Raw genomic sequence first — 20,169 nt, 5'->3', positions numbered from 1 at the left:
CAACTGTTGGATTTAGAGGTCAAACCGACACACAGCAAAGGGCTGAGGAAGTCTGTTCTTTGAAGGTTCTGCAAAGCGAAGGGCCTGTTTTCCTCTAGTGGTAGACATAAAATGCTGGAGTCACTCAGCGGGACAGGCACCTATTTCTTCTCTCCAGACCGAGGAAGGGTTTCGACCCGAAACGTCACCCGTTCCTTCTCTGCAGACTGAAGAATGGTCTCGACTCGAAATGTCACCCATTCCTTCTCTCCAGAGATGCTGCCTGTCCTGCTGAGTTACTCCAGCTTTTTTGTGTCTATCTTCGGTTTGAACCATCATCTGCAATTCCTCCCTACACATTTCCTCTAGTGGATGTTAAAATGACCATGACATTAAACAAAGTAAAATGTTCATCCAATGTCCAATTTTTAAAGCAGTAAATTATCACATTGTTGCTTGAGAAAATATGCCCTCATTTTGTTAGGTTTTTTGGTTAGATAATGAGAGTTCAAAGCAGCTCTGAGATTTTATAAGATTTTGGTAAATGGAAGATTATCAAATCAAATTGTTCCGTTTCCTAATGGGTTTTTCTACACACGTAAGAAAAACAAATACAAGGAGGAATTTTACATTAGAATGTCATGGAATCATAGAGCCATACAGTACAGATACAGGCCCTTCAGCCCATCTCGTTCATGCTGACCAAGTTGCCCCGGCTAAGCTATTTCCATTTGCCTGTATTTGGCCCGTATCCCTCTAAACATTTCCTATCCATATGCCTGTCTAAGTGTTTTTTAAATGTTGTGCCCCAACCACCTCCTCTGGCAGCACGTTCCTTAAACCCACCACCTTCTGAGTGAAACCATTGCCCCTCAGGTCCCTATTAAATCTTGTCCCTCTCACCTGAAACGTATGTCTTGTGCTATTTTGATTCTCCTACTTGGGTAAACATCTCTGTGTATTTACTTTATCTGAGGAAGGGTCTCGGCCCGAAACATCACCCATTCCTCCTCTCCTGAGATGCTGCCTGTCCCGCTGAGTTACTCCAGCTTTCCGTGTCTATCTTCACCCTATCTATTCCCCTTGTTTCCTGTTTCACGATTCTGTCTTTCACTCTTATTAATCTTTAGGTTAAATCAATGTTCCTGGAGGCAGAATGATCCTGCAGGCAGAAGCTTCCCCATTAATCACAGCACCGGACAAAGGCACATTAGGCAGCTCCTAATTGTCATGTACTTGAGGTAGAGAACTCACCGCATGAGGAATCTCAGTAAGTGTCCCATGACTCCTCGCTTTCCTTGTTCCTCTGTGCAGTTGCATTAAAGTGGAGTGAGGCTAGTCTTCGATGTGGTCTTTAACTGTGGTCATTGTAGTAAGTGCATTCAGCATTAGAAGGAGTATGAAGCACTGAGAGGGGATGCATAAAACCAGGGCACAATACCCAAAAGCATAATCACCCATGTCATATCTCATCTTTGCCAGTCTGTTATAGGTTCCTCTGTAGACTGAGTGTGAGATCCCACTGTTTTTTAGCACATTAATGACGTGGCAATAAATCTTCACCATTACTACACAGAGGCGGAGAAAATAGCTGCTCTCTCTCTCTCCCTCTGCATTTAGTGTAACATCCTAAGGAGAAGTAATTTCCTGTTCATGGGTACTCTCCAAGTAATTTGCTAAGCATCACCTTTTAAGAATGTAACCTTTGGGATTTTCAACAACTCATTTTCTTCCACTTGAAATCGAAAAGTGGCAGATAGTTGTGTCAGCTTCTGGCACAGAAATGTATGTACTTTCCCTGGCTTTCGACAGCTTAAGCTTTAACTGATAAATCTTCTCACCCAGTATGGGGCTTTTTCCACAAATCTTTTATATTAACAATGAATAATTTAATTGCCATTCCGGCTGACGACCTGATGGACCTGAATGAAAACACATGTACTCTGGTGGAATTTGAGTGTTGTAAAACAGACTGGTTCGATGTATCCGTTACTTCCTGAATGGGTTTAAAGTTCATTTGGTTTGGTTTAATTTATTATTGTCACATCTACCATAATACAGTGACAATTAATTTGGGGTGCTGTCCAGGCAAATCATGCCATACTCCATGCACAAACAAAGCATCCATACCATATATAGTCTAATAGTCATACAGCACAGAAACAGGCCCGTCAGCCCAAATTTTTCATCCCGACCAAGATGCCCCATCTGAGCTAGTTCCATTCATCTACATTTGGCCTATATCCCAAATCATAGATCCCAAATTATACCATACTTATTTTTGGGTCCATCTTGCTACAAATGTTGGCCTCGCTGTCATCATCCGTCCTGAAAAGGACGCAAGCTTCCGGCGACAATCAGTGGAAGCCGTCACTTGTCGCAGTAGATGACGGTGGTCGCAGAATTAACTCGGGATACTTCCAGTTTCCAGCTCCGTGACGTGGACGCTTCTGCTACAGAAAAAAAAACGTTTTGTTGCCGGCACAGCTCTCTTGTTTTTCTCCTGCACATTCATTTTCATCAGGTGCAATTAATTTAGAAACTTATTTTTCACCAAGAGGGAAAGCATTAGCCAAACACTTTTTTTGTGGCTCTCTTCCCTTCCCTGGACTGTTGGGAGAAACTTCTAGTTGTTCTGAACTTGCATCCATCCCTTAACACACTCTCGAATCTCTAAGAAGTTTGGATAGGTGATGTTTCAAGTCGGGACCCTTTTTCAGACTCGTCTTTAGATTTCTTTACTTCTTCATCAGACCTCTCCCGACTGAAGACGGGGTCCCAACCTGAAACATCATCTATCCATCAGCAAAGGGGCACCTCTAGGCTGTGCTCAGCCCCCTGCTCTCCTCAAGACCCATGACTGTGTAGCTGGGCGCAGCCCCATCTACATCTTCAAATTCGAAGACAGTGCCGCCGTTGTTGGACTGGTTAATGATAACAATGAGGCAGAGTATAAGAAGGAGATCGATCGTCCGATCGAATGGTTCGAGAACAACAACCTGCAACAACGTCAGTCGAACCAAAGTGCTGCAAGTTGACTTTACAAGAGGAAGGCCAAGGATCCATGAACCTGACCTCATCGATGGTTGGTGGAGGAGAGAGTCAACAACTTAAAATTCCCGGGTTGGCGTAACTCTGAAGATCTGTCCTGGACCCAGCGCGTTGATGCAATCATAAAGAAAGCCCATCAACGTTTCTACTTGATTGAGGAGATTTGCTGTGTGTCTTGAACTTTTACAGGTGTAGGGTTGACAGGTCTGAAGAAGGGTTTCGGCCCGAAACGTTGCCTATTTCCTTCGCTCCATAGATGCTGCTGCACCCGCTGAGACAGCCAGCTGTCCGACCCATCGGGCATTCGCTTACCGCCAACACCACCACCCATCTTTCTCATGGCTGATCATCGGTTCATGAGTTGGATGGGGTGTTGGGCTTTGCGCGCAGGAGAACACAAAGCCCAGCCAGCGGGCCAGCTGAGGAGTTTTGGCCAGGGCACCGGACTTAGAGCGCGACGTCACGCACAAAGTCCGGCACCCAGGCCAACTCGTCAGTCACCAAGCCACGGCCGAATCGGTCAATGAATTTGACCGTCGGGAATTTGTCCCTTATTTTGACCTTTTGTCCCTTATTTGGGAATGAGAAAGTTGGCAACCCTCGTCTACAAACCTGTTGTGCTGCTGAAAGTAAGAATGTAATCGTTCCGTTTCAGTACCTATGACTATAAAACATTCTTGACTCTCGACAAATGAAGATTGCAAAGTTTATGGGTTCTCTATAACCTCCATCAGGGTGACATTTATTGCTTTTTCAATGGTAATTAAAGTAATATGGAAATACTAGGCAGTTGAATTCTTGATTTTCATCCAATTAGTGCTTTTAATATACAATCCTTAAGTATGATCTCTATATCGTGGACTAATAACCGGCTGTCATTAACTTGAAACCTTTGGGGATAGTTTGGGGATCTGATATTACAAATCCAGTTGAAACAAATTGTCAAAAGTGCTTCATTTTTGCCAAGATGCCAGAGAGGACAGAGCAGGTGGACTACTCAGAATATGCAGAAACAAAGAACTGCAGATGCTGGTTTGTACCAAAGATAGACACAAAGTGCTGGAGTAATTCAGCGGGTCAAGTAACATCGCCAGATCAGTGGGTCAAGCAGCATCTCCATCCTTCTCTCCAGAGATGCTGCCTGACCCGCTGAGTTGCTCCAGCACTTTGTGTCGATCTTTGCTCAGAATATGTGTTATTCCTCTATATACTATACTGTCATTGAAGGTCCAAAGGCTGCATAATGGATTGCAACCGATCCCTTGGATCCAGTCCTGTGCATTTACTGGATGAGAAAATGGGAAGGTGCTGTTTCACATCAGGATCTTCTAAACCTAGGTTTCTCCACATGCTGCTCTTTGTTAGAATTCGGTAGTCAGCATGGTCGCAGACTTTAGATCAGGACATAGAACAGTACAACAGTATAAGGAACAAGCCCTTCAGACCACAATGTCAGAACCTTCGTCCCAGGATGGAATATGAAATACTAGAGGGCACAGCTTTAACGTATAGTTTAGTTTGGAGGTACAGTGCAGAAACAGGCCCTTCGGCCCACTGGGTCCATGCCGACCAACGATCCCCACACATCTACATCCACCAGGGAGAGCTTACAATTGCACCAAGCCAATTAACTGCAAACCTGTACATCTTTGGAGTGTGGGAGGAAACCGGAGATCCCGGAGAAAACCCACGGGGAGAACGTACAAACTCCGTACTGCCGGCACTCGTAGTCAGGATCGAACCCGGGTCTCTGGCGCTGTAAGGCAGCAACTCTACCGCTGCGCCACCGTGCCGTATGGTGAGGGGGCAAAGTTGGTAGCATGAGGTCAAGACAAACTTTTATCTGCCTGCCAATAATACATATCCCTCCACTTCCTGCTCATCCAGGTGCCTATCCAGAAGATTTTTTTAAATGCTACTATTATATTTGCCTCCACCACCACCCCACAACGCATGCCAGCCATTCACCACTCTCTGTGTAAAATAAACTTGCCCCTTTCATCTCCTTTAAAATTTTCCCCTCTCTCCTTAAAGCTACTATTTGATATCCCATCCTGGGCTGAAAGATTCTGACTGTTTACCCTATCTATGTCTCTCATAATTTTGTACACATAATCTTGTCTCCTTGCAAACTCCAGTGTTTCAGAGAAAATGTGGTTTCCAATTGTGTGGGAAGGAACTGCAGATGCTGGTTTACACCAAAGATAGACACAAAATGCTGGAGTAGCTCAGCAGGACAGGCAGCATTTCTGGACAAAAAGGAATAGGTGACCTTTCTGATCGAGACCCAGATTGGCTCTGGAATGGATGGCGGGACCCAGCAGATGATAGGGGGAAAAGGGTAGGGAGGTTTGATCCGAGTCTCTCTGGAGGATAATGGGGGGGGAGACAGACACCCTCTGACCCTTTATAAAAGTCAGGCTGTCATTTCCAGTCTTTCACTTCTGCCTTTTCTCCAATGATGAATGATGAATCTCATACTCTTTTCCAGGACTCCTGCCATGATTGGCTGCTCGTTTGTGGTGAACAGGTTGTTTTTTGGTGAGATCGGCCTGCTGGACAATGGAATGGATGTTTATGGCGGGGAGAACATCGAACTGGGGATAAAGGTCAGTCACACACTTCTTTAAAATCCGCTGAGGTGTTCCGTTAAGAAGGCTGTTCATTTTTTACTGTTGCAGACTGTAATTTGACTGTGCTTGTATTACTAAAAAGGCTTGCTATCCAATGGTAAGTGTGGCTTGGCCCCATATCCTTCTTCAGTTTTGAGACAGTATCTTGCTGTTGAAATTCATTAGGTTCCTACAGCCCATTAACTTCATGCTCGAAGAACAGAATGCTACACTGCAGAAGCAGGCCATTTGGTCCATCAGATCTATGCTGGCACATTTCCTCACTGTAGTCAACCGCCTGTGCTAATTTCCTATATTCTTTTCTATCAAGTTTTGATCTGCATTTGGAATAATTTACAACTGATTTTACACTTGGATTTCACCATTTCAGCCATTCGGTGCCAAATAATGTTTTTTTATAACTAGTGTGTTATAATAATTATGAGTAATTGTGCCTTTTCATTACCGTCCAGCAACCAATGGAAACGTGGTATCAATATTTACTACATCTCAATCCGTAATAATCCTGAAGAGTTATCAAACCATTATATTAATCCACCAAAACTTTGGTCAGTTGCTTCTTAATGATATAACTCATCCTTTGTGATTCTACAGTGGGTAAATTTCTATTGTTTTCATATCATTCTCATAATCAAATGTCCAACGTAAATAGCCTTGTGTTTCGATGTGTATGTACAAGTTCAGCAAAATCTTTCAGCTCCAGCATTCTCAGGCTCCCCCCTAAGTCCATAATCAATGATTTTGTTTGGATATTTTTTCATTCTTCTATCACCTATTTTTGACAGTACTGTGGGAATAGGTTCATTGGACGGGCTGCAGCCATTCAATGCCAAGTTTCCCAGGCCTATTATGAGGTAGTAATACTTGGTTCGATGTTTTTTTGTCAATGACACACTCACCGAGTACAGTGAAATACATTTTTTGCATACAGCTCAGCAAGACCATGACCATACATGAGCACAAACACCCCGGCCAGTAAAGAATATACAGAACAGCACACTGAGTCTGATTGCAAGAGGCACCACGTTACAGTCCCAGCTGCAGCGGGCCACAAAGGCCCATTGCTCCTCTCGCCTCCATTTTGGGCAACCATGGTGTTGGTTCTGGTATTGATTTGTTGTTATCACGTGTGCTAACGTACAGTGGAAAACATTGTTGTCCAGACAAATCATACCGTACATGCGTACATCTGGTCGTGCAAAAGAGAAAACAGGAACCTCAAAGGAAACAAGGTGACATCAGAGCCTGTTGACACTTTGCATGCAGGCCATCGTGGGTCTACTTAATAAATGTGACTTTTATGTCTACATACTGTGAAATAATAAATAACATACTCTAATGGCCTGCTCAGCTGCACACCAACGCCTCTTTGTTCAACTCAATTTTAAAATTTTACCTTTCAATATGAATTTTCCCACTTGTTCTTCACTGTAAGATGTAGGCCATTGATGATGCACAAATAAGCAGCAAGACGGTAGATCACAAAATATAGATGACCTGAATATGTTTATGGGTTTCTGTTATCATTCCGTGTGATATAGTTACAGCACTTTCAGTTATACAGTAGGCTTCATATAAAAATAATTTGTTGGCCTTCTGCAATGTATTTGTCGAGCTACTTCGAGGGAATGTTTAAATTGGAATGGGAAAAAAAATATTTCTCTTGTAACGCATCACTACCAGTATGATAGCACCATAGATTTTCATGGTGCAATACTTTGGTTGACACTGAACAGAATACTAACCAACTTTATTCCTAAATGGATTACATAATCAATCTGAAATATGGTTACAACAATAGGAAGTTGGCAGTGTGCATGCTGAAACTGATGGCACTGAGAAATTTCCTTCAGATACAGCAACAGATAAATCCTATTATCGTCGATGGCACTGCAATGCTTTTTTTTAAGCGGTCGGCTAATTGAAGTATTTTCCTTGTACCTTTTGGAGCTAAGAAACCCGAGGGCCGTTTTAATCAAAGTGTATAAAACTCCAAGACTTCTAGTCAAGGTAAAGATGAAAAATAAATTCTATTAATAAGAGAACATATATCAAAGGCAATAGCTAAAAGGATTAGAGTCGTATTGTGGGAAAGCTTTTCACCCATAGAGCAGTGCCGATGTGGTCTCACTGCCTGAAGAAAGTGGAGGCAGATGACTCATCACATTTAAATAGACCTCGGATGGCATCACCCGCAGAGCTGTGGATTGATAGATAGATAGATAGATAGATAGATAGATAGATAGATAGATAGATATATAGATCCATTATTGAGAACTGTGGGATGAAATAAGCCCATGCATGGAATGAAATTAGACTTTAGGCTTTGGAGATTGGGTGTGGAAACAGGCCCTTCGGCCCATTGAGTCCGCACTGATCAGTGATCACCCACACATTAACATTATCCTACGCACACAAGGGACAAATTACAATTTTCCTGGAGACAATTAACCTACAAACCTGTACGTCTTTGACACATGGGAGGAAGCACACAAAATCAATGCAGTCTCAAGGAGAGTGTACAAACTCCGTACAGATAGTACCTGTAGTCAGGATCGAACCTGCGTCTCTGGTGCTGTAAGACAGCAACTCTACTGCTGCACCATCCTGGCTGGACGGCACTGAGGTTTGATCCTTTGGGCACTTAAATCACAACTTCAACTGAGCTCTTTTCCTCCGGGGTCCCCAACGAGGGATCCCAGACTGTAGATGCTGTGCCAGCTGGAGCTTCGCAGACCGCGGCTTCAGGCTGCCGCGTGCCAGCAAACGGAGCGCTCTCCTCCGGTGACCCCCGACGAGAGTCCGCACTGCGCCCGCGCCCGCAGCCGAAGCCCCGGGCGCGTCTCCGGGAAAGGCCGCATCGATCCTCTATGTTAGGCCACGGGGGAGGCGACATGGAAAAAGTTGCCTCTCCGTGGAGGAGGTGACCAAAACGGTTTCCCCCTTACTGCCCCACACCACCCCCCACATAAGACACACCGAGAAACATTAAAAACATACATTAAGACATACTAACAAAACAAAAAAAAGTGGAAAAAACACACACACTGCTGGCGGGGCTGCCGGTTTGCAGCGCTCCCACCGACCGAAGAAGGGTCTCGACCCGAAACATCACCCATTCTTTCTCTCCAGAGAAGCTGCCTGTTATGCCAGCATTGTGTATCTATTTTTGGCTCAGTAGACTATTTATGTAGTGTTTAAGAGGGAACTGCAGATGCTGGACAATCGAAGGTTACACAAAAAAGCTGGAGAAACTCAGCGGGTGCAGCAGCATCTATGGAGCGAAGGAAATAGGCAACGTTTTGGGCCGAAACCCTTCTTCAGACCTTCGCTCCATAGATGCTGCTGCACCCGCTGAGTTTCTCCAGCTTTTTTGTGTAACCACAGACTATTTATGTATACTTGCTAATCGAGGATCAGGTGAATGGCAACACTCTACTGGACTGTTTGTATGGAATAGAGTTTTGCTGTGTTAACACTTCACATGTGTGACAATAAAATTGCTATTGAACAATCATTGGCACATGGTTGTCTTGACCACCCGTCAAAGGCTTGGAAATTTCATGTTACTATTGATCCACCAAGATTCAAGAGAATTTATTGTCATGTGTCCCAGATAGGACAATGAAATTCTTGCTTTGCTTCAGCACAACAGAATATAGTAGGCATAAATACAGATCAGTGTGTCCATATACCATTGAAAATATATATACACACATAAATAAATAAACAGGACAATGGGCTATTAATGTTCAGAGTTTTGTATGAGTTGAGTTTAATAGCCCGATGGCTGTGGGGAAGCAGCTATTCCTTAACCTGGATGTTGCAGATTTCAAACTTCTGTACCTTCTACCTGAGGGCAGCGGGTAGATGAGTGTGTGGCCAGGATGGTGTGGGTCCTTGATGATACTGCCAGCCTTTTTGAGGCAGCGACTGCGGTAGATCCCCTCGATGGTAGGGAGGTTTGAGCCGATGATGGATTGGGCAGTGTTTACAACTTTTTGTAGTCTTTTCTGCTCATGGGCGCTCAAGTTGCCGAACCAAGCTACGATGCAACCGGTCAGCATGCTCTCTACTGTGCACCTGTAGAAGTTAGAGAAAGTCCACCTTGACATACCAACTCTCCGTAATCTTCTCAGGAAGTAGAGGCGCTGATGTGCTTTCTGTATAATTGCATCCATGTTCTCGCACCAGGAGAGATGTTCAGAGATGTGCACGCCCAGGAATTTGAACCTCTTGATCCTCTTCACCATCGACCCGTTGATATAAACGGGACTATGGGTCCCCATCCTACCCCTTCAAAAGTTCACAATCAGTTCCTTGGTTTTGCTGGTGTTGAGAGCCAGGTTATTGTGCTGGCACCATTTGGTCAAACGGTCGATCTCACTTCTATACTCTGACTCATCTCCATCAGTGATACGTCCCACAACAGTGGTGTTGTCGGCGAACTTAATAATGGAGTTCGCACTATGACCGGCTACGCAGTCATGAGTATAGAGTGAGTACAGCAGTTGGGCTGATCCAACAATTGAATCTTCATTGAGGCAGGGTTTTATGATCATTAAAGGGACCTTCGGTTATTTTCGCTCATGTTAGCATGTGTAATCTGGAGGTGAACAAACCAAAAATGTAGAGGGTCAGCATTTTATTTCCTTGTGATGAAACAAGATTTTGAGCATACTTGAAAATCTGGACATGTAGACATGGAGTCATGGGCAGGGAAACAGGCCTATCATCCCCGACTCTTCCAGGCTGACGAGATTTTAGAATTGTTTGGCCCATATCACCCTCAACCTTTCCAATCCACATACCCCTCCAAATGTCCTTTAAATGTTGCCATTGCACCATCTCTCCAGCTCATTCCACATACGCACCATAATCTGCATGAAAAAAATCGGCTCTCGGGTCTCTATTAAATCTCTGCCATCTCACCTTAAACCTATGCCCTCTAGTTCTGGGCTGCTCTGCCTGGGAACGAGACTGTGACCATTCTCCTCTCGTGGTATTGTTTATCTCCATTAGGTCTCGGCCACCTACACTCCAGGGGTAAAAAAAACACAGCCTATCCCACCTCTCCTTTATAACTCAAGCCCCAGAGTCTCAGCGATAGAGCAGCTGAGGAAAAGATGTAGAAGCGTTTAAATATGATTGGATTTTAACCTGTCATCATTTCTCCTGGGATGTTTTTCAGTTTCACGCCCAGCTGCAATCACCGTGTAGTAACAGCTGACATTAAGCAGCGAGAGTGCTGAGATTACAGAATTACACGATAAACCAAAGACTCTGGATGTTTACAGATGGCGAGCTGTCAGTGCATTCAAACGGCAAGCCTCAGCGTCATTCTTGTTGTTCTGGTGTTGGGATAAAAGAAATCAATACAAACTATCTCAGATTAAGGGATCATTTTGTGCAATCAGAATCCATTAATACGAGACAGCAGTGTTCCCAGAAAGAACACAGCTCATGATATGCACTGTAATTTACTGATTAAAACATCAAACCACATTGATGGTGGGCAGAAAGCACCATTGATACGTATCGCAGGCTCCTTAATGATCTTTGACCAAGATGGCAGCCTTTTATTGAACTACTGGTAGCACAATGAGTAAAATTCAACTCAAGATTCTAGATTCAAGATTCAATTTAATTGTCACATGTAGCAATTAGAGTACAGTGAAATTTGAGTAACCACACAGCCATACTAAGCAAAACGCAAAAATACACACAGCACATAAAGTAAAGTTTAACATAAACATCCACCACAGTGGACTCAACATTCCTCACTGTGATGGAAGGCAATAAAGTTCAGTCATCTTCCTCCTTTATTATCTCGTGGTCGGGGCCTTTGCCGACCGCCCGCTGTTCAAGCATTCTCGTCGGGATGATCGAAACTCCGGCGTCGGGACAGATTGGAACATGGAGCTCCTGAGTCGGCCGCTTCTTACCGGAGACCGCTGCTTCACGGTGTTAAAGTCCACAGGTCTCGTGGTCCTCTGGCGATCTTCTGCAAAGGATCCCAGGCTCCGCGATGGTAAGTCCCCGCTGCACCCATGGCTTGAAACTCCGGGCCGATCTCCAGGAAAGGTCGCACCACTCCACGTTGTAGGCTGCAGTGGGGTACGGAGATGCGACATGGAGAAAAATCGCATCTCCATCGAGGTAAGTGACTGGAAAAAGTTTCCCCCGATTTCCCCCCCCACACACACACACACACACACACACCACATAAGACATACCAAGAGACATTAAAACAAACATTCAAGACATACTTAAAATAATAAAAACAGAGATGGAACAGGACAGACTGCTTACTGACGCCACCCAGTGGTGAACTCTGACAAACACTCACTTGGCTGGACTACCAGCTTTAGTAAACAGGTACTTTGGCCACCGAGTCCGTGCCGCCCAACAATCCCCATACACAAGTTTAGTTGCGAGATACAGCGTGGAAACAGGCCCTTCACCCCACTCTGTCTGCACCGACCAGCCATCCCCACATAATTAACACTATCCCACACACACTAGGTACAATTTACATGTATACCAAAGCAATTAAGCTACAAACCTGCACGTCTTTGGAGTGTGGGAGGAAACCGAAGATCTCGGAGAAGACCCGCGCAGGTCACAGGGAGAACGTACAGACAAGCACCCATTGTCAGGATCGAACCCAGGGCCCTAGCGCTGTAAGGCAGTAACTTTACCGCTATTCCACCATGCCACCCTTTGATAGATGTTCTTGGATAGATACACAATTCTGAAACAAGGTATCGCAATGGTAGATAAAGCAATGGATTTCTATTTCTCTGTTGATTTCTGATGAATCTGCTTGCTACAACAGTCCTACCAGTGCTTCCAAGTCAGAGACATATGTTGCAGGCCATCACAGGACTAGGTTGACTTATCTCAGACCTTATCTGTACTGTTGTAACCTCTACATTGACTACTTTAACACACGCTTGCCCTGTTGTCCATGTTCTATTCTCCAGATATCTGCAGTCATTAAATTCTGTTGCCTGAGCCCTCCCTCACATTGCCCTGATCACCCACTGCCTCTATGCATGTTGATGGATATTGCTGCTCAGATAATATATTCTAACTTAACTTTGTGCCTGCACCCAAATCTATACGGTCCCGGACTTGGAAATGGTTTCCCAGGTTATGTACAGTGAAGTGAATAATTCTTTCAATTATATCTATATTAAGTGTTACTTTACAGAACCAAATATTCTGTGGATGGTAAATAGAACACCAATATCTGCATGAAGTCATCATTCATTCTCACTGAGGAATGACTATCTTATGGTCGTTAGTGATTTTTTTCTCTATTTCTCCAGTAAGTCATAGAGTGATACAGTGTGGAAACGGGCCTTTCGGCCCTACTTATCCACACCGGCCAACATGTCCCATCTACACTAGTCTCACCTGCCTGGATTTGGCTCATATCCCTCTGAACCTGTCGTAGCCATGTACCTGTCTAAATGCTTCTTAAATGTTGAAGGAGGTTGGATTTTTGTGGTATAGTAATAAGCAGACTGAAAAGATAAAGACTTTGGAATATAATTCACTTTTGAGGTTACAAAATTGGCGTTGCAGTAAGGAAACTGGCCAATCCGCCACCATCCATGTTGCTCAAACTTTATTTTACTGTCCACATCAGTCTCCAATTCAACCAGCACCCTGTGCTCACTGACACACATGGCTCCTGGTTCACAAACCACCCCTGTCCCAACCATTGCCACCTCCCAGTATCAATTGTTGTCTGCCAGCATTGCTTGCTGTGGAATGTCTTCAGACATGCAAGTGCAACCATGGTGTAACAGAAATGCAGTTTGTTGCTGTTGCACCATGCGTGGAAAGAAGATAAGAGCATATGGGTTAGCTCTCATCAGCTTCAGGAGCATCTTGTAACACGTAAGTGACCACGGTGGCGCAGTGGTAGAGTTGATGCATTTATAGCGCTTGCAGCGCCGGTGAGCCGGATTCGATCCCAACTACGGGCGCTGCTTGTGTGGAATTTGTACTTTCTCCCCATGACCGCGTGGGCTTTCTCCAAGATCTTTGGTTTCCTCCCACACTCCAAAGACGTACAGGTATGTAGGTTAATTGACTTGGTGTATGTGTAAATTGTCCCTAGTGTGTGTAAGATAGCGTTAATTTGCGGGGTGATCGCTGGTCAGCGCTGACTCTGTGGGCCGAAGGGCCTGTTTACGCGCTGTATCTCTAAAACTAAACCATTGAATTTCGTTCAGACCGAATGGTCTGAATGACAATAAACGAATCTAATCTAATCTAATCTAATCTAAACCTGGAGCGGCATCAGCAACGAACGTGAACGAGTCTTGAGCAGTGAATTAATCAAATAGGATTCTGTAATAATTTCAAATTGTCTTTTAAACCATTGCAATGAGGTGAAATTTAGCTCCTATTTACTCAGATACAGTGCACAGGATTGAAAATGCATTGATCATTGAACTGCTAAGTTAAATCATCGTAATTTCATGAATTCATGCTTTGAACAGGATTGCTGCTATTTGATGCACGGTGAAGATGGCCCCTAGTTTTTTACTCTGTGCTCTCAAACCTCTGTCAGTGCTCAGATAACTCTGGTGGATGTAAGCAATTGGCTCGCCTTTGTTTGCAATCATGTTTCAACCCACTCTTAATTAATGAAAGATTTTTGGACATACACAGGTCCGTCCACTGGGCAAACTCTGAAATGCAGAGAGACTGTCAAAATCTATTATTATCGTCATATCACAATGCATCTATCCCAGGGGCAGATTGAACATCACCAGAAATTGAATGTTTGACACTGAAAGCTTATCTTCTATCTTCCAATTTACTTTCAGATTCTGGATACCAATTAAAACTATTTTAATAGCTGTTCTGTATTGTCATGTGAATGAAGTTTAGTATATTCTACACCTAAATTAGATCAAAATGCATTCTTATAATTTATTCCAAAATGATGAATAAACATGCATTCATATTCACAAAAAAAAAGAATCTCACAGAACATAGAACAGTACAGCACAGGAATGGGCCCTTCAGCCCACAATGTTTGCTCCGAACATGATGCCAAGTTAAAATGATCTCACTGCCTCTACAAGATCCTTACCGTTCTAATCCTTGCACTTCCATGTACCTAACTAAAAGCCTCTTGAGTGCCACTGTCATATCTGCCTCCACCACCACCCCTGGCAATGTGTTCTAGGCCCCTGCTGCCCTCTGTTTAAAAAATACTTGCCCTGCACATCTCCGTTAAACTTTCATCCTCTCCCCTTACAGCTGTGCCCTCTAGTGTTGGACATTTCCACCCTGGGAAAGAGGTTCTGACTGTCAACCCAATCTATGCCTCTCGTCTCAACTGCAGTTGAACAGAAGTAGCCAAAGCAAGGGCTGGAAATTAATATGTGCCATTTTATGTATTGTTAAACCAGTGTTGCATGTTCTTTGAATATGGCTTGCAGACACTGTAAAAGATGGTGATACAACATAGCGGATTTTAAAAAAGCCAGCATGATGGATTTGCTTTTATAACACCACATTCTTCCCCCCCAAAAAACCCTAGCCGAATTTCTCCCGCTCAACCACAAAGCTGAGACCTTTAAAGGGAACAGGTGAAACACCGCTACTACTGTTTGGCCGAGAGAGAGTGAGTAGAAGATTTACGAGGATGTTGCCCAGATTTGAGGGGCTGAGATACAGGAAGATATTGGGCAGGCTTGGATTTAATTCCTAGCGGCGTAGGAGGCTGAAGGGTGATCTTATAGAGATATATAAAATCATGAGGGGAGTGATAGGGTGATGCACAGAGTCTTTTGCCCAGGGTAGGGGAATCAAGAACCAGAGGACATAGGCTTAAGGGGAGAGGGACAAGATTTAGTTGCAACCTGAGGGGCAAGTTTTTCACACAAAGGCTGGTAGTTACATGGAATGAGGTATTGTGGCACATTGTATTATAACAGCAATTAAAATACAGTTAGAGCGGTGCATGAATAGGAACGGTTTAGTTGTAACCTCTCCAATGCTGCTGGGAGGGGTAGACTGTGATCCAGGCCACTTGTCTGTAGTTGCAAGCTGGATTGATCTTGAAAAAGCTGAAAGTGACGGAAACCTGGACTGCTTTGGAAGAGCAGTTATGTGAAGGTGTGCTTGAGGTTCTCTGGGATCACTAGAAACCTCGTCCATTTAAGTATTATTCCACCATGGAGTGTAGATAAGGCACAAACTGCTGGAGTAACTCAAAGGGTCAGGCTGCATCACTGGAGAAGATGGATAGGTGACATTTTCTAACTCGCAAGATTGGTGCGAATCTATAAAAATAATTAAGTGAAAGGGTTCATTGTATTTCAAATAGATTTTGGGTGGCAGTATTATAATTTTATTGACAAAAATCTAAAACAACCTTTCGCAGAAGAGCAATTTATGATATTTTTTAAAAATAATTCAGAGAGCATTACCTTGTTCGAAAAATGTTTGATGAGCACATGACAAAAACAAGGGGATATATTTCATTGATAATGGAGTATATTTCAATTCTTTAAAATTTAATGATTGCTGTATTATGTCCCAACTCAATATCTGGGACTCCAATGCTCTGTTACTATGGCAACAGAATGATCTGCTTCACCAATTAATCTGTGGGCAGCCTATTTAGTTTTCATTAAGCAACCTTGGGGACAACAAATGTGCATACATTCAATAATTATTTTAATATGACATTATGCTGATTTTTTTTTGTACTATCATTTAATGGAAGAAGAACAAATAGTTATTTCAGATTCCCTGAACTTTTAACACAAGGTTCCAACATTACACATTTTATCTGAATTGAATTCTGGTTGGATGACTTTATTCAGTGATAGATTTCTAAATTGAATTGACTTCAAATTGGTTCCCTATTAACACTGTGTCCCTTTGCCAGTAAAAGATGTACAATTAGCCCTATTACAATTAGTATTTTCTCAGCACTCTTAACCCATGTTCAACAGAGTAACGCGCCTTTATTAAAAAAAAACGATTCCTAGTATTTTCACACAGGGGGCAAAAATGAAGCAAAATGAATGATCGCCAAATATTAACAGGAGATTTTGTCATTCAAAATTCATCTGCAAGTTGGTCTTCCAGCAGATTAGGACAACGTTGACATTCAGGAATTTAGGGAGTTGTTCCAGATAATCAAGATGAAGTGACTCCAAGATCTAATAGCTGGTGAACTGGATGGGGTGGAGTCGACTGAGGGTTAGATTGGAGAGCAAGGGTTGAGATGTAACCTTTCAGAAGGTTGCAGAAGTAGTACAGGGTAGATACAATGGCACAAGACATTTAAATCGAGTGGATCAGGAAATCACCATAATCTAGTAAATTGGAAATGATGGACAACTAATAGAGGGGAGAGATATGAGTGATTAAAGTTTTGATTCATTCTAATGGATGAATCTAACAGATAATTGTGGTAGCCAAGGAATTTGGACGATCCCATTTATGATTTTGACTTGAGATCCTTGAGAACCATTTTCAATTGTAAATATAAAGAAACATAGAAAATAGGTGCAGGAGTAGGCCATTCGGCCCTTCGAGCCTGCATCGCCATTCAATATGACCATGGCTGATCATCCAACTCAGTATCCTGTACATGCCTTCTCTCCATACCCCCTGATCCCTTTAGCCACAAGGGCCACATCTAACTCCCTCTTAAATATAGCCAATGAACTGGCCTCAACTACATTCTGTGGCAGAGAATTCCAGAGAGTTCCAGAGATATATGTCTATATCTATTACTGACACAGAGGTATAATGGATAAACCTTAAATGGATGCTGGTGAGGTTATAATGCACCGTTGTGGAAGAAATGTGGAGATATGTCGGTGGTTCTGACCATGAACTTCCAAATTATGATAATTGATGACATTTCTCCTTCTGTTCAGATGTCTAAGATTGTGAACTTCAGCTCCTCCTGCAGTTCATTTCCCCTCCAGATAGTTTCCCCTCTTCACTTTCCTCAAATAAGATTTCCACCATCCAGTCCCTTCCAATGCCTGGTTTTACTATCCCTTCTAATCATCCACTCTCTGATCCCGAAAGATCAGTCCTCAGCAAAGGACAGCTTGTTCCCCTATGTCCCCATCTCATAGAATTCCAAACTCAACATGTTAAAAAAACCTACCTGACCTCCTGGTTGCTAAACACTTTAACTCCCATTCCCACACTGACCTTTATGTCCTAGGCCTCCTCCATTGTCAGAGTGATGCTCAGCTCAAATTGGAGGAACTACACCGCATATTTTGCTTGGGCAGCTTACACCCCGGCGATATGATATTGACTTATCTAACTTCAAGTAGCCTTTGCCTTCCCTCTCTCTCCATCCCCTCCCCCTCTTCCCAGTTCTCTAACTGGTCTGACTGTCCTTGTTTACATTTTATCTCTGTTTGCTTTGTTGTCACCTTCTCCTTGCTAACAATGATCTATTCTACATCTTCCTTGATCTCCATCCCCTTTGTCTCGTTTTCACACCTTGCATTTCCTTATCTCTGTATCTCCCTCTCCCCATTTCAGGCTGCCAGTTCCGCTGAGTTACTCCAGAATTTTGTGTCTATGATATTTGCCCCTCTCTGTTTCCATACCCATGTCCATGTCTTTCAGGGAGCCGTCATCCCAAACTATACATCCTTTCACCTGTTGTCAGTTTCCTCATCTATCTGGAACATTGAAGATTGCCTTCTGAACTCGTGTTGAATTTGCAATTTAATTGGCACGATATTTTGGTGCAGATTTACACCCTGCTCTCACCTTCGTATGGTCAAATCATCTATGGGGAGAAGTATAAATCCAGTACATTCAGGGCAGTTCTTCCACTAAAATCCAGGAGAACATAAATAACAATTTGGAAATAGATGGATTAATACATGAAAGGCAACATTTGGTAACCTCAATAAATTTCTTTCAAGAACAGGGTTTTCAGTGGATTTTTCAGTCGGTGATATATTTTTTATCTTCAATAATTTTTTTGATAAAATGCCATTCGTAGGTCCTGTTAGCAAGATTGTTTATTTTATTTTAGAGGTACAGCATAAACATGGGTTATTTGGCCCACCTGGTCCATGCCGACCAGTGATCAGCTGTACACTAGTTCCATCTTACACATGAGGGGCAATTTACAGAAGCCGATTAATCTACAAACCTGCATGTTTTTGGAATGTGCGAGGAAACCGGAGCACCTGGAGAAAACCCACAAGGTGATAGGGAGAATGTAAAATCTCTGTACAGACATCACCCGTAGTCAGGATTGAACCTGGGTCTCTGGTGCTGTAAGGCAGCCAGTCGATCACTGTGCCACTGTTCCGTCCCATTAAATTGAGAATTTGTTTGATATTGATATATAATTGACTAATGGAATGATAGCAGATATTGATGACAAATGGCTATGATTCAGATTGGATGGGAGTCTTAAAGGGGCTGTCCCACTTGGGCGACCAAATTGGCGAGTTTAGACGAGTTTAGGAGAGTTTGAAAAAATGACATGTTGAAGCCCTCCTTCGACTATGTAGAAGACCTCCTTCGATCTCCTTTGACTATGATGAAGACTATATACAACTACCTTCGACTACCCTCGATTACCTACGACTAATATGGTAACCTAATATGACCTACTATGACTAAACCTACGAGTAAAAAAAGTATCGATTTTTTCCATGGCGACCATTTTTTTACTCGCGGGCATTTTTCAACGTTGAAAAATACACCGCGACCTAGCTGAGGCCTCGAGTACACGGGGACCACTCTCGAGCATGAAGGAGAGTTACAAAGACCTCCGCCGACCTCGTGTCGACCATGCTGCGAGTATGAGTCAAGGGCAAACTTGCCAGAACTCGCGGATTAGGTCGCCCAAGTGGGACAGCCCCTTAAGTCATGTCCACCAGGAGCCAGTGGTGAAGAAGGTATTTCTTCAGGTCAAGTGGCATTAGAAGTGGATCAGTGGCAGAATCTGTAACTTGAAACCCTTGACACTTGTGAGAGAATCACCCCGGAATTCTCAGACTTGTAGGCAATGGAAGGAGTGGGGCAGAGTAAAGACAGACATTCCCCCAAATGCTGGGCATTTGCCATATTGATGATTCTTCCTTTCCTGCCGATTCAGTGCCTGAGACACTGTGACCTTCAAAGACCTTTAAAAGACATTTGGACAGGTGCACGGGTAGGAAAGATTTACAGAGATACGGGCCAAATGTGGGCAGGTGGGACTCGCCTGGATGGTGCATCTTGTTTGGCATGGGCATGTTGGGCTGCAGGGCCTGTTTGACTCGCTGTATGACTCTAAGAAGTAGAGTAAATGTCAGTGGAGTTGGCATACTAAACCTAAGCATCCCAAAGGGAACAAGCCATTCAGCATTCGTTTGGCTATCAAGGAGAACCCAGTCAGGACTTTCATATGAAGAAAGACTGGATAGACTCGGCTTGTACTCGCTAGAATTTAGAAGATTGAGGGGGGATCTTATAGAAACTT

The 20,169-nt window shown here is 43.4% G+C and overlaps 1 protein-coding gene across 1 annotated transcript in view; it reads left to right on the top strand.

Moving 5' to 3' along the window:
- Window positions 1-20,169, top strand: part of galnt17 (polypeptide N-acetylgalactosaminyltransferase 17) — a 289,144-nt gene that overhangs the window by 195,841 nt on the left and 73,134 nt on the right. Inside the window, exon 6 of the mRNA XM_055658049.1 lies at window positions 5,522-5,639. Coding sequence (XP_055514024.1) covers window positions 5,522-5,639 — 118 coding nt within the window. The remainder of the gene's footprint in view (window positions 1-5,521; window positions 5,640-20,169) is intronic.

Source organism: Leucoraja erinacea, chromosome 28 (genome assembly GCF_028641065.1).
Source record: "Leucoraja erinacea ecotype New England chromosome 28, Leri_hhj_1, whole genome shotgun sequence".
Taxonomy (NCBI): Eukaryota; Metazoa; Chordata; class Chondrichthyes; order Rajiformes; family Rajidae; genus Leucoraja; species Leucoraja erinaceus.
This window is presented reverse-complemented; position numbering and strand designations above follow the sequence as displayed.